We start from the raw sequence: 13,371 nt of genomic DNA, 5'->3' as shown, positions 1-13,371 counted from the left end.
CCATTGAATCTTATTTGCTTTTACACATTTCGCCGCAATTTGTAGTGAAGCTCTGAGTGCAAAACTGAATGTTGAGTGTTGATATTCAAAGTGCATGATAAATCAACTGCACTCATTTTGATCAATATTTACACCAACAGCGTTTTAATCTTGGGAATGATAATGTCAAGCAAAGTATTTTTTTTTTTTTTAGGGGGCTAGATTTCAACGAGCTTTTCCTCACATTGTCGCACCACATTGGGTGAGTTCCATCATGTTCCTTGCTTTTCAAAGCTTAGAAAATGGGATGGCTCTGATCTATCCACACACTGTCAATTTGTTCCATTATTGGCACTGTTGCAGCATGCATTTGGAATCGGAGGTATTAATAGACCTTCATTCACACATTTTGACAGAGGAGAAAAAAAAATAAAAAACACAGTGATGACTCATGCACGCACACATACACACGGACGACACAATTTTTTCATTACAGGTGTTTTGATATCTGCCTTCATTCAGACGAGTCGGAGCTGTTTTGATCACATTTCTACCAAACAAGTGGGAGTGACAGCACACTTGGAGGGGGAAGAAAAAAAAAAATAATCCACTCACTCCTTCGCACACCAGCCGGCAGCATCATCTTTGAGTGATGGTCGCAACTCCCACCGTCGGCACATCAGAGCAGGAGACAGGCCACGGAAGGCAGGAGCTCCGCCAGATGCGACTCGGCGTCGGCGTTCTGAGCGACGGGGTTGCCGCGGAGATCGAGATGCCGCAGCTTGGGGCAGGTGGCAAGCGGCCGGAGCGCCGCCAGCGTGGAGAGGTCTGGAGCGTGCGGGGTCAAAGAACAAGACTTTTGTTTTGAGAAACGACTACGTCGGTCGACACACGGTCAATAATACGTGGATCCAAATAGAGAGAGGAGATAGAGCTTTCACAAATTCGGCAAAGGTGATCCGAGGATTTCCAAGGATAATATAGCAAATCTTGTACACTGCACGTTTCAATTCTTGGAACAGTGGATTTGAGGATTTGTGTCATTCTTGAGGACAAATAATGACTTTGTTTTAGAAAATCCAATTTAAGGCTCATTCAAAAATACAAAAAAACTTGAACAATATCCCAAAACCTTCACACGTCACCTAATTTTTTTTTTTTTTATTGGGCCAGCCAAAGCCCCGACCTGGATCCGATGCCCGTGACCGACATCGAACAGGAAGGCAGCCATTTTGATTTGAAGCGGCGATGTTGGCTGCATTCCGTCAAGGTCCCAAAGTTTGGACCGAGTTCATTACTGCCGACTTCATTAACATCTTAAAAAAAAAAAAAAAAAAAAAAAAGAAGCTATTTCAACAGAGGTGTGTTGACTTACTATAGTTGACGTCTTTACATGGTGAGGCTGTCCAAACAAAGAAAAACAAAGACAGACTAAATGCCTCCCAACCTTCAGAACTCATTAATCGCTCCGGAGACTAAAGTGAGAAATGTAGAGGAGGGGGAAGCTGCCGTGGTGACTTAATGATGTCTGTTTGTTCAGTGAAATAGCTAAATTAGCTGTGGACACTCAAATGATTAGCAATTAAAAAAAGAAAAAGAAATCAACATTGATTTGGAATGGAACAAATCAAGGAAGACTTTATTTATGAGCAACAGTATGTAAAAAGAGCACTGTTATAGATTTATAATGTTTCGGCTGCTAAAAGCGTGGCAAATAAACCACTCTGTTATTTTTATTTATTTATTTATTTTTTATATGGTCGCTCTCTGCACGCTGTCAGATGCTCGCGCCTGTTTTCACAGCAGACACGCTCGGGCCCAATTCGCACATTTCCTGAGTCACCGCCAACTGTGCGCGGAGATTAAATATAACATTCGACACCCGTAATGCCGTTGATGTCCCCTAGAGCGTAATGATAACATGTAAACAACACAACATCGCACGAGCAAGATCCCTCTGCCTCTCGGGATTATTTATTGAGGTTGACTTGAGCGCTCGTAATGCAACTTTTGAAAAATAAAGTTAATTTGAGCAAAGAATGAACAAATTGGCAGAGGTAGCTCAGTCTGGGAAGATTTAGACGAGGAAATAGAGCATTGCAAGGTCAATTTCAATGGCAGATGGACAATCTGGTAATTAGGACTGACATTGCTTTTCTGTGTAAAGACTATTTCCCTTATGGGCTCAATAAAGCACAATTAAAAAAAAAAGACGAGAATAGGACCCGGCGGAGTAAAGACCGGCCAAATCATCGTGTCCGACTGGTTTGCCTAATTCTCTCTGCCGGTGCTAATTAGCATTACCAAGTAGCTGTTGCAGGTCTGAAACTTTTTTTTTTTTTTTTTCTCCCTAGCAGCAGGATCTGCTTCACTTGACCCCCGATGCAGACGGACTGTAACTGTAGCAAAAAAATGGCTTGTTCGCTGGCCGTGTGACAGCATGACACCGTTAAAAATTAGTTAGGAAGCCCAAAGTAGGGTTCCGGTTGGAGTAGCACGATTTGGTTGAGGAAGGACATGCAAAACGTGCTTATAGAGTGGCTGCAAGAGGAGGCAATACCACATCGTATTAACAAATAGGCCACCCATCACTCAATTTCGAGTTAACGTTTATGAAAATATATTAGGAAATTAATAGAGCCAGCTGCAAGAGATAGCGTGTTTGGATAAATAAATTCAATGATGAAAAAAAAAAAAGTATGAATGGAGCGCCACAACCGCCCTCTAGTGGCATATTAAGGCAATGACTGCAGCAAGAAGGATACTGTTATTCTTCAGGCGCACCTCCTCCAGTTTAGGTAGGCGGCAGACTCCTTCCAAGTTTTCTAGAGAGTTGTTATCAGCCTCCAACACCTAAAAAAATATCGAGAGCATGGAGTGCATTGGGACATATTGCAAAGCATACACAAAAGAACAAACACTAGCAAATGGAACAAGCACAGTTCCAACAGGGCAAATATTGCATTCGACGTTTTTTTTTTTCCACACCTCCAGGCACTGTAACATGGAGAAGTGAGCGGGAATGTGCCGTAGTTGGTTCGAGGAAAAATTGATGTGAGTGACAAGGAGCAGCTGGTCCAAATGGCACAAGGTGGTCAGGTTCTGTTTGATGTGGGGAAAAAAATAGTCAGAAATGACTCCATGAGGGGTGAGCGAGAGAGGATTCTGTGCACGGACCTTGTTGGAGACGCTGAAGACGCGCACTTCGGCGTACTCCATCTTCAAAATGGTGTTTTCAATCAAAAATTTGCTGCACAGGTCGCTGTAATAGGCCGTCCGCATGGAGTCCACTTCCTGAGGGAGGGGGAGGTAATGAGCGTGTTGCGTGTGAATACATCTCCGCTTAATGAGATGGATACCAAATTTCTGCTGCTGCTGCTGCTTACTTTGAGAGTTTGGAAATGAGCGAGCGTCTCCTTTTCGTAGCCGAGGGGGTCGAGAGCCCTCATCAGTAGGATAATGGTCAGCAGGCACCCTGCAGAGGAAAAACATATACAACCTCCTGAAATCGACACCAAATGTCAAGAAATATTCATAACTGTGATCCCAAAATATATTACTGTCAAATATTACCCGAAAAAAAATATTGATTTTAGAAAGCAAATGCTTAGTAGAACAATATTGGGTCGGTCCAATTTTGGGCACAACCTGTGAGACTGACACCAGCTGCTATCTATGATACAACTTCTGCCAAGGTTCTAATACAAAACACACACACACACACAAAGACAATTAAACACAGCCGCAGCCAGTTTTGAAATGAACCAAAAGCCACTTGTTACTTGGCCGGAGACCAGTGGCAAGACCTGGTGCTCTCTGCCCTCTTTGGAGACAGGCGGTCAACTCTAGAGGATCCGGACCTGAGCCAGCACATCTGCAACAAGACTGCTACCTGATATCGCAAGCGAAATGTGGATTTTATATACATATATATAAAATTCATTTATTTTTATTTTATGATCCAATATGATGACATCTGTCAGAAGAGCAAAAATGTTCGCTCGTTCAAATGTTTCTTCAAATCCCACTTCCAATCCGTGGTGCTATTATTCAAGTGTCGGAATATATTTATCTGTACTGTGTGAGTTCACCTGATTGAAAACTGCACCCTTGCCGCAAGGTGCTTCCAAAAACGTATTATTTCTTGATCGCTCTGAACTGCAGCGGCGACGCGACCGTACCAAATAGCAAATAAGGCTTCTCGCTCCGTGAAACACACACACGCACGCACGCACGCACGCACGCACACACGCACACACGCACACACGCACACACGCACACACACACACACACACACACACACACACACACACACACGCACGCGTGGACTGACAGAAATTGCATAAAAAAGCACTTACACTTATTGAGCGGCTCTAGTTCGAGCAGTTGGTTACATGATTGGAGCTCAGACTGCAACACGGAACTCTTCTCCACAGAGAGCTCACTCCTGTGGACAAAAAAAAAGATTAAAAAAAATAGACAAAACTTTCATATTCTCATAAGAGGGGAAAAGGGACACTTTCAATATCTTGCAAATTATGACCTGAAGAGTTCCTGATCAGTGGCAGAATCGCGGCACCAACTCTCATTTCGACCTGTGGAAGGAAACACTTTTAAAGAATGTGCCTTACGCCTTTTTTTCAGACCCATACCAACGACGAGTTCTAAATTCTTGAGTAATCAAAGATACCGATACCAAGTACCGATACCGCTAGTACTTTTGATAAGAACGACGACGAACCATTTTAAAGATCCCAATTTAGCAAGTTCAAAATTGCATAAAATGAACCAGAATTTTCTATTCTTCTTTGGCTTACTGTGCTCCTTGTAAAAAGAGCCTTCCACTTGAGCTAACTATGCGACGCTCGCTCTCGGCGCTGATCCGTTTGAATCATTCCGCCCCCAAAGGAATGAACGAATACAATGAGTGCCTGACCGGTGTAAAGGGCGCAGTCTCGACGAGAGGCTTTTTCGGACCAGTGCACCGCCAGATTGTGTTCGTTCGCGATGTCGCTGATGGATCCCGGAGGAAGTTCGCATATCTGAGACATGGTTAAGAAGCTTAAACACGGGAGAAAATAAATAAATAAATGGAGTTGAAAAAGTGAGGATAACTGAAAGCAATTGATCATGGGAGTACCAAAGGTCCCACTGCGTGAGTGTGCATACTAACGCGCCTTGTTAACAGCAACAGCGACCAACTTAATTTTTTTTTTTTTTGTGTGTGTATCTGAAGCCACTAATGGGAGGCACACTAAGCGTTGATAAATCAAGCATTCTCAATCACAAAGTCCCTCCAAGGACATTAGATTGTTGTCTCTGACTATTTGCCTATTAGTAGGCTTAAGAGGGAACTTTCCCTCATCAATCTGGCCTATGGAAGTGCGTTTCTTTTCCCAAGAGGACTTCCCTGCCCAAAAAAAACAAAGCGAGAAGATTTTTCCGGCCCATGTCTGGCAATTTACTTGCATCTCTGGTTAGAGAATTTTGTAAAAATTTGGTAATCCCTGTAATTAGCGATTATTTTGATAAAAGTTGCCGATAAATCGTTTACTCGTTGTACGTTTTTGCGGCGATTCATTTGAGTTTGGACGCAAAAGGATACCCAGACAGGACTATGTTTGAATCGTGGGTGGACGCTCCTCCAGTCCACTTTAAGCGGCTGACCGTCCAAAAACAGCAGCAGACCACCGGACTGCACCTGCATGATTGCATACGAGGCCCAAAAAAAAAGTAACAAAAACTATGACATAAATAGCAAAACAAAAAAACAAAAAAACGGGGGCTCATGACTCACCTGGACTGGCCTCGAAAAGGCAACAGCCACCCTCTCTTCATCCCGGCTAATGAAGACACAACTTATCATCTCTTCACGCTCGGCTGTCATGCAAAAAAGAAAGATGCATGCGTCAAGGTGGGCCCATCGCTGCGTTGGAAGACAATATTGGACTGTCCTAAACATACACACACGAGCACATTTGAAACACACACACTTAAACACACCTCTGCCAAGCAGCCAGCGATAGTAGAACCAAGCACTCTGGTCGTTGGGGTCGGTGAAGAAAGCGTTCTGCACAAGCTCATATTCTGAAAAGGGGTGGAAAAGAAAACACAGAAATTAGTGCAAAGTCGCGTTAAAAATATCAACATGTCAATTTTTTAAAAATGATCATTTTACTCATTTTAGGACTAATTTTACTAATTTGAGTGCTTTTAATAGATTAAAATGGAAGACTTCCAAAATGGCCAATCTTTCTTTTTGTTTTTTTTTCTCCCTCAAGGGAAAAGGTTTGGATACTTCTGGTATAAAATCTTAATACCGTCACAGGGGAGTCAATTACTTTAGGTTTGTTCTCTTTTGGCCCTGCTTCAGTGGTGCGAATAGTGGAGAATTACAGTAGGGCATTACGGTCATCGTCACTTTCTTTAATGACATGCATCGTTTGTTTGCCGCAGAATAAATCCGCTCTTAAGTACAGTGCTTACTCATTCTGAACCGTGTGGGTGGTAAAATATTAGTCGGCAACATTCCGTTGAGACGTCTCCTCAATTTGTAGACTCAGACTGCCCCCTGTGGGTAGGTGCTGTGTAATGTCGTCTGCAGCGGGCATACCTTTGAGCAACTGTTCCTCACAGACTCGATGAGAATGCGACTGCGGCGAGGAGTCCGGAGGGGGGGCCGATTCGGGAGACTGCGGGTGCAGCAGCGGCAACAGGGTACTGCGGTAATGCCAGCTGGAGTAGTTGGAAAAGTTGGAGCCGATGAGACGATCGGTGAACTCCAACTCCTTTCCAACGGGGACGGCGGATTTCTTCACAACCATCCGGCGGTAATCCCAGCAGTGAACTGGCGGAAACAGCGAAACGTGGGCATGATGAGTTCGGACAAGCGCAGGGCTGTTCACTCAATAAATTTGAAGACGGCACGGAAACTATAAAAATTCCATGATAACTTAGTGATTTATTTTCTCCTATTTTCAGTGACAGATTTTTTTTTTTTCCAGAACCTGTCCAAGAGGAGTGTGAATTAATCAGAATGGGACTACCTCTGCCTCAATTTGAGCCAGGAGAAATCCTGCAAGCGTAAAAGGATCTTCTGTCACTCACAGTTGCGGTCATCCAGGCTGAGGCAGCGGTCGCACAGGCTCAACTCTCGGGCCCAGTCCATTTGAGGCGCCCGTTCCGAGACCCAGCTACGGTGGTGCCAGCTGCCGTATGACTTTGGGTTGACTTTCAGGCAAGACTCCAGAAAAGACAGCTCAGCCTGGTACATCTTTTGCACTTCGATCTCGTCCCTGAAAGCACAAGTCAATCAAATATGTTAAATCACCTCACGGGGCATAGACAATGGTGGATGAACTCACTTGATGGTCTCCTGGTGCATGAGGATCTCTCTTCTGTAATTCCAAAGGGTTGCAAAGTCGGGGTTTGATGAAAGCAGCTGCTGGGTCAATTGGATGGCCTCTTCATCGCAAATGCCGTCCTTCCTCTGCCATGACAACATTTTAGCATATTGGTTTAGTATTGCACGTGATAAATTCCAGACCTACACTATAAAAAGACAAAAGCTCCATTAAACATTTATGTAAACATTTCCATGATATATTTTGGATTTGTACAAGACACAAGCTCCACAACAGTACCTTGGTGAAACAGGCATCTCGTGTTGTCGTGTATATCTTCAATTTCTTCTCCCGTTCCTTTCTTTTCTCCTCCTCTTGCTGGGCGGTGGATTTTATCTTCACTCGACCATGCTGTCAACAAAGAAAGGATAAGAAAGGATGTCACACTCATTCATTTATTGGGTGGGACTACATATGTTATATGCAAATAGCGTATCGAAAATGAGGCATTGACATAAAGATATATCACTCACCATCTTTTACTGTTTAGGAAGAAGACTTTCCCCAGTATCTGTATACAATGCCATATAAAGACAGATATTTAACATTAAAATTGTTAAATGTGTAGAACACACATAAAGGTGACATTAAAATGGAATTACAAGTCGAGCTGCGCATCTGTTTAATGCGACAACATTAACAAAATGAATGAAAAATTGATGTGGTTTATCAATTTGAGTTTGCATCCGAATTTGCTGAGTTCCCAGTTAACACCAGGCAGATCATTCACAAAAATTATCAGCACACTTCAACTAAAAACAGAACGCTGTTTAGATGGATTGCAAGAAAATGAGACGCCAAATTAAGTAAACCACGCAAATACGCACCTTATCTTTATCTTGTCTTGTGAATATTTGAAAAATAAATATGTTTTAGGAGAGTCATCGGCGATGTATTGCTTACTTCCGTCTCATTAAAATGACGTCAAGGCCACGCCTTTCGCAGTACTTGGCTGCCCTCTAGTGGAGGTGATGAATTATCAATTGTAATACTCGACCTGCTCAAGTAAAACGAAGTATCTCAATACTTTTTAATCCCCAAAAATAGATTTCAACGTCAGTCCTGTATTAAATTTTCGGTGGAAAGTGGGACGAGAAATTATATTCGCAGTTTTTTGGGAGGAACATTAGTTGCTGTACTAAGACATGTGAAATGTAAAAATATTGCTTTTGCGCCATCTAGTGGCATCTTGGTTCCAAGCAACTATGATTAACCGAAGTTGAAGAGCTTTTTTTATTCAGGCCAAATAATTTTTTTTTGTCTTTTTAAAGTACTTTGCTGCTATTGAGTGTCAATTACAGGCAAAATTTGGCTGTTGGTGGCAGGACGCTGACACTATACTGAAAAAATATAAGAAAGATATTTTCTATCAACAAACACAGATGAAACGTGAAATGAACACAACAGCAACAATTTGCCAACTTTTTATCTCGAGTACACGAAATTATTTATTTTATTTTTGCATTGTGCACATACATCTTTTAGTATGACAAGACATGAAACGATCCAGATTAAGCAGAAAACGACATTTCTATCTGTAGTCCAGCACAAAATGAATAAACAAAACATAAAAGCAAAACTCAAAATCTCTCAATTGGCCTACAAAATAAATAAACGAAACTTATAGCTAAAAAATTGCGATTGGCTGGCAACCGGTTCAGGGTGTCCCCGCTCCTACTGCCCCATGACGGCTGGGATAGGCTCCAGCAAGCCCGCGACTCCATTCTTTCAGAATGGAAGCAAGACAGAAATCCGAGCAAATATAAATACACAACCATTTACAAAACCCTTCACACTTAAAGACAATTTAGAATTTTTAATTCACCAAAGAAGCAAGTTCTGGGATTGTGTGAGAAAGATGATCACAAGATTTTCCCCTGATTGGCACACCGACGACATATTGCAACTCATTCATACAGTGAAAAATCTGGCAGTGATGTGTATCCTGATGACTCTGAATAGTTGAGCGTCAAGTTAGAAACTTCATTGGTGCAGCCTTGACGCTTAGACAACCATCCCAGAACTTTATCCATTTCTGGTGTGGATCGACTCACTGTAAATCAAGACAGTTTACATTTTAATAGACAGGCATCACTGACGCAAATGAAATGCTAACAGTCGGAAAGCTAACTTTGCTAATTGCTCAAATGCTAACCCGAGAACAGTAACATCCACACAAGACATGTTTACGTACAGGTAGGGACCAAGACTTCCATGCTGTTTGCTGACTTGGTTAACTTCAGGATATTCCTAGCCAGCTCGTCCATCTGCTCTTCAATATCTAACAGCACAGATTTCTTCTTGGCCTTGCCTTTAAGAAGAGCAAACGTGAAACGCAAGAAATCTTCAGATGATCAATATGAGAAATTAATCGGACTTACTCGGTGCCAATGGAGCGGCAATAATCTGCTTTATGTTCTGATGCAGCTTTTCCAGCTTCTTCTTGTGGTTTCTCAACAGCTCCAACTTTTGTTGTTTTAACTCTCGCGCCAACGTAACCTGAAAAGTATAATGGAGTTTCCTGATCCGGAACTTTTCGTCAATATGATGGCAGATGTCGTTCATGTTGGGACAGAAGAGGCGGCCCTGGTTCTTTGCTGACATGTCCTCTATCTTCTTAAACAGCTGGGTGTGCTGGGTATCGTCGCTTGTCTCGTTGATGTTCAGACAGTGGTAATTGTTTCCACATTTGTCTAACAACTGTCGCAGTGCTTGGTGTTCTTTCTCGATATACTCTTCCAGGGATTTGTCTGCCAGAGTGTCCTCGTTTGTGAACAGAACCATTGTGTGGTTCCAGATTTTGTCGCCAAAGAGCGACATGTGATCCATCAGGGCGTCTTGATTGGCCTGCTTGAACTTCAAATCCAAGGAGAACACAATCAGAACAGCGTCGACCCCCTGAGGACTCAGGGTCAGAGCGCTGACTATTTCTCGGTCCTGTTCCAAGGTGCAATGGGACTCCTCTGCCCAGCCTGGGGTGTCGACTACTGTGACCAGTCTGTCGGCGACCGATGCCTGCCAGGCCATACAACCGTGACTTGGTTGGGTAGGGAGGACTTTGTCTCGTAGGATAAAATTTGCTGCTGTTGTCTTTCCGGCCTTCTTTTCACCAAGTATCAATATTTTTATCTCATGCAATCTTTTGGCATGACCTGTGTAGCAAAAACAAAAATCCCAAGATCGGGAAATTACGAGTTAGTTTTGGGGTTGGAACAGATTAATTGCATTTCCATTCATTTCAAGGGGACACACTGCCTCCATTTGTGAACATTTCAGGTTACAAACGGGCTCCCAGAGACAACAAGGTTTGGGGGCACCAAAATCACAATTTCTAAACATGCAAGACATTGTGCCAAATACCTTTCTCTGCTTTTATGGCTTTGAGTTGACCTCTCCGTTGGACAGCGAGTTGCACATTTTTTTCTTTCTCTCTCAGGGCATCCAGCATCTGCTGCTTGGGTGCAAAACGTTGCCCAGCATTCCCTGCCAGAGTCTGAATCATTTTCTCCAGTAGCTTGTCAACCTGAGCGCCTTCGTATTCATTCACGTTGTCCAGGACATGATACCTGTTCTTGCATCTTTCCACCAGATACTGCAGAGCTTTGCCTTCACCTTCAATGTATTCTTCGATGCTGCGTGAGCCCAACCAGTCTCCTCGGGTGAACACCACCATGGTGTGGTTCCACACGTTCTTCCCGAACAGCTCCACGTGAGTGGTGGTTGCTTCCAGGTGCTTGTTGTTGAACGAAGCATCTGCATCAATCACCAGCAAGAGGACATGGGGCCCAGGTTGGCATTTGAGCAGGCTTGTCAAAACCTCATCCTTGGTCATTTCCGGTGTGTCGCCCGCAGGGGAGCCTTTCCTCCAACCCGGCGTGTCCACAACTGCAATTTCCATCCTGCCCACCGTGCCCTCGTGAACTTGAGAAAGCATCGTTGGTTCGTCTTCTTGTTCTTTGATACCCAATATGGTGTTCATCACGGAGGTTTTGCCAACCCAACGGCTACCCAGGAGAATAATCTGAAGTTTCTGGATGGGTTTCATTTCTAAATTTTTCAGGGGGGAGAAACAACAACAACAATAAGATATTGTCGTAGACAAGTTGCTGACTTGAAGAAGACTACAACGAGATGGTGGAGCAGATCTTGCTCAAACTTACCTGAAACAATCCTATTCAGTTCCTCTTGTTGCGCCAAGGCCCGCCTGGATCGCTCTTTGGCCTTCTCAGCCACTTCTTCTTGCTTCATCTTAATATCGCTGATGACGGTGTTGTCCAGCTTGTAGTAGCTGTTGTTATTCTCAGAGACCATGTCGTCGATCTTCTCCAACAATTGAGTAACCTGAGATAAGTCGTTCTTGTCCTTGTTGTTGAGCACGTGGTATCTGTCCTCACATTTTCCTATCAGCCAGGTGAGTGCCGCACCCTCGCTACCAATGTGCTCCTCGATGGTCTTCTTGCCCAGGTAGTCTCCGAAGGTGAACAGGACCATGGTGTAGCTCCACACCCGATCCCCCAGCAGCTTCATGTAGTCTTGCACGACCTTTTTCTCTTTGTGGGAGAAGCTGGAATCTGTAGGGATCACAAGGAGGAAGGCGTGCGGTCCCGGTTGGCACTTGGAGGCAGAGAGCTTAAATTGTTGCTTGTCTGTCTCTGGAATCTCGTTGAGGGAAGTCAAGCGCTTCCATCCCGGAGTGTCGACCAACACCAGGTTGCGGCCTTCTACGATTTCGTGTCTGGCTTCGGACTGTGATGTCTGAGTTCGACTACATTCGAATCGTTCTTTTGTCAGTATTGTGTTTGCTGCTGAGCTTTTGCCGTCCCCTCGAGCACCGATTATGACGAGTCTTCGCTCAGGTATCTCGTTTGTCTCTGGAAAGCAAAAAGAACACAACAAAGCAGTTATTAAAAAAAGGAAAAAAAAAAAGGTTAAGTATTTATTTTGTTCATGCCAACCTCTCCCTCTTGGTTTCAGTTGCAAGTGAAACAATGCTAATTATACATCCACTGAATTCCATACTTTCAGTTGCTCTTTGTGCAAACAATGGAAATATACCCAAAATGAAACTGTCGCTAACGGATTTGGAAATATTTTTCCAACCGCCTTATTGTGTCCCTCAAACATTTTTATACTGAGAATGCTGTCTCTAATAAAAAAAGATATATATTTGATTCACTACAAAGTTCAAAATGTTTTTCCAGTTTTACAGGTTGACCACAAATGTTCTTTTGGCCAGACTTTCCTTGTATCTGTCATCAACACTTCTTTCTCTTTAGTCAGGTTTTTCTGGTTTGACGGTTGCATTTCTTTTGAACGTTAACGCCCAACACAACCAAACAAAAGAAAAGTTATAAGAACTGGGCAAATAAAGGATTTTTTTCATTTTTATTTTATTTTGCACATGCAACTTTCACAATAAAACCCCCAAATAAAATATGAACACCTTATTAAAAGTTCTTTGGGCCGGGATTTCCTCGTACCTGTAATCATCTCTTTCTGGTTTGGAATGTTAACACCCAAACAAAATAAAAATGGCATGAGCTGGACAAATATATATATATTTTTTTTGCACATGCAACCTTCACAAATAAAATATGAACACCTTATTGACAAATTCATGTTCATTGTATGGAAGAGAGTCAACTCACCTTCTGGGCTTGTCATTCTGGGGTGGGGGGGTAGGTTTCAAATGGTCCCAAAGCCAAGTACCCCCTGGTTCCTGATAAATGCCTGTTGATTTTACGCTTCTTTGCCAGAAATGCTTTGAAAGAAAAGTCATGTACTTGTTATAGGATGGACTTCAGCAGACTGGGGTTGTCTGTCACACGAGTTTCCTCCTTCAATCTTGTGGGAGGGTTTAAGACAGCAAAGGAAGGAAAAGCAGTCAAACTGGTTTCAAACCTTTACTTGCACGCTAGGTGCAATTACCAACCATACACTATCTACATCGGCGGTGTCAAACTCCAGTCGTCAAGGGCCGCTATTCTGC

General features: G+C 43.2%; 2 protein-coding genes across 2 annotated transcripts; both read right to left on the bottom strand.

Moving 5' to 3' along the window:
• Positions 1 to 59: 59 nt before the first annotated feature.
• Positions 60 to 8,323, bottom strand: rabggta (Rab geranylgeranyltransferase subunit alpha). Its single transcript, XM_085927928.1, has 17 exons — positions 8,210 to 8,323; positions 7,856 to 7,893; positions 7,623 to 7,733; positions 7,344 to 7,468; positions 7,087 to 7,274; positions 6,593 to 6,826; positions 5,983 to 6,066; positions 5,777 to 5,859; positions 5,585 to 5,680; positions 4,916 to 5,021; positions 4,523 to 4,574; positions 4,338 to 4,426; positions 3,366 to 3,454; positions 3,157 to 3,273; positions 2,968 to 3,081; positions 2,745 to 2,832; positions 60 to 807 (listed from the first exon to the last, which is right to left on the bottom strand). Exons 2-17 carry the CDS (start codon positions 7,856 to 7,858, stop codon positions 659 to 661), a joined length of 1,728 nt encoding a protein of 575 aa, XP_085784054.1. The 5' UTR covers positions 7,859 to 7,893; positions 8,210 to 8,323; the 3' UTR covers positions 60 to 658.
• Positions 8,324 to 8,795: 472 nt separating this feature from the next.
• Positions 8,796 to 13,199, bottom strand: LOC147047333 (GTPase IMAP family member 8). The gene is made up of 6 exons (XM_085927452.1): positions 13,031 to 13,199; positions 11,543 to 12,253; positions 10,743 to 11,429; positions 9,764 to 10,534; positions 9,577 to 9,693; positions 8,796 to 9,435 (listed from the first exon to the last, which is right to left on the bottom strand). Exons 1-6 carry the CDS (start codon positions 13,044 to 13,046, stop codon positions 9,290 to 9,292), a joined length of 2,448 nt encoding a protein of 815 aa, XP_085783578.1. The 5' UTR covers positions 13,047 to 13,199; the 3' UTR covers positions 8,796 to 9,289.
• Positions 13,200 to 13,371: the final 172 nt, after the last annotated feature.

Source organism: Syngnathus leptorhynchus, chromosome 13 (genome assembly GCF_054491065.1).
Source record: "Syngnathus leptorhynchus isolate UIUO chromosome 13, UIUO_Slep, whole genome shotgun sequence".
Taxonomy (NCBI): Eukaryota; Metazoa; Chordata; class Actinopteri; order Syngnathiformes; family Syngnathidae; genus Syngnathus; species Syngnathus leptorhynchus.
This window is presented reverse-complemented; position numbering and strand designations above follow the sequence as displayed.

Excerpts from the sequence above, each read along its gene's own strand:
- LOC147047333 (XM_085927452.1), bottom strand. Across the intron at positions 11,430-11,542 it reads ACTGAATAGGATTGTTTCAG|AAATGAAACCCATCCAGAAA; the intron begins GTAAGTTTGAGC and ends TGAAAAATTTAG. Across the intron at positions 9,436-9,576 it reads GGAAGTCTTGGTCCCTACCT|TGAGTCGATCCACACCAGAA; the intron begins GTACGTAAACAT and ends CTTGATTTACAG.
- rabggta (XM_085927928.1), bottom strand. Across the intron at positions 7,469-7,622 it reads GAGATGCCTGTTTCACCAAG|AGGAAGGACGGCATTTGCGA; the intron begins GTACTGTTGTGG and ends TTGTCATGGCAG. Across the intron at positions 2,833-2,967 it reads CCATGTTACAGTGCCTGGAG|GTGTTGGAGGCTGATAACAA; the intron begins GTGTGGAAAAAA and ends ATATTTTTTTAG.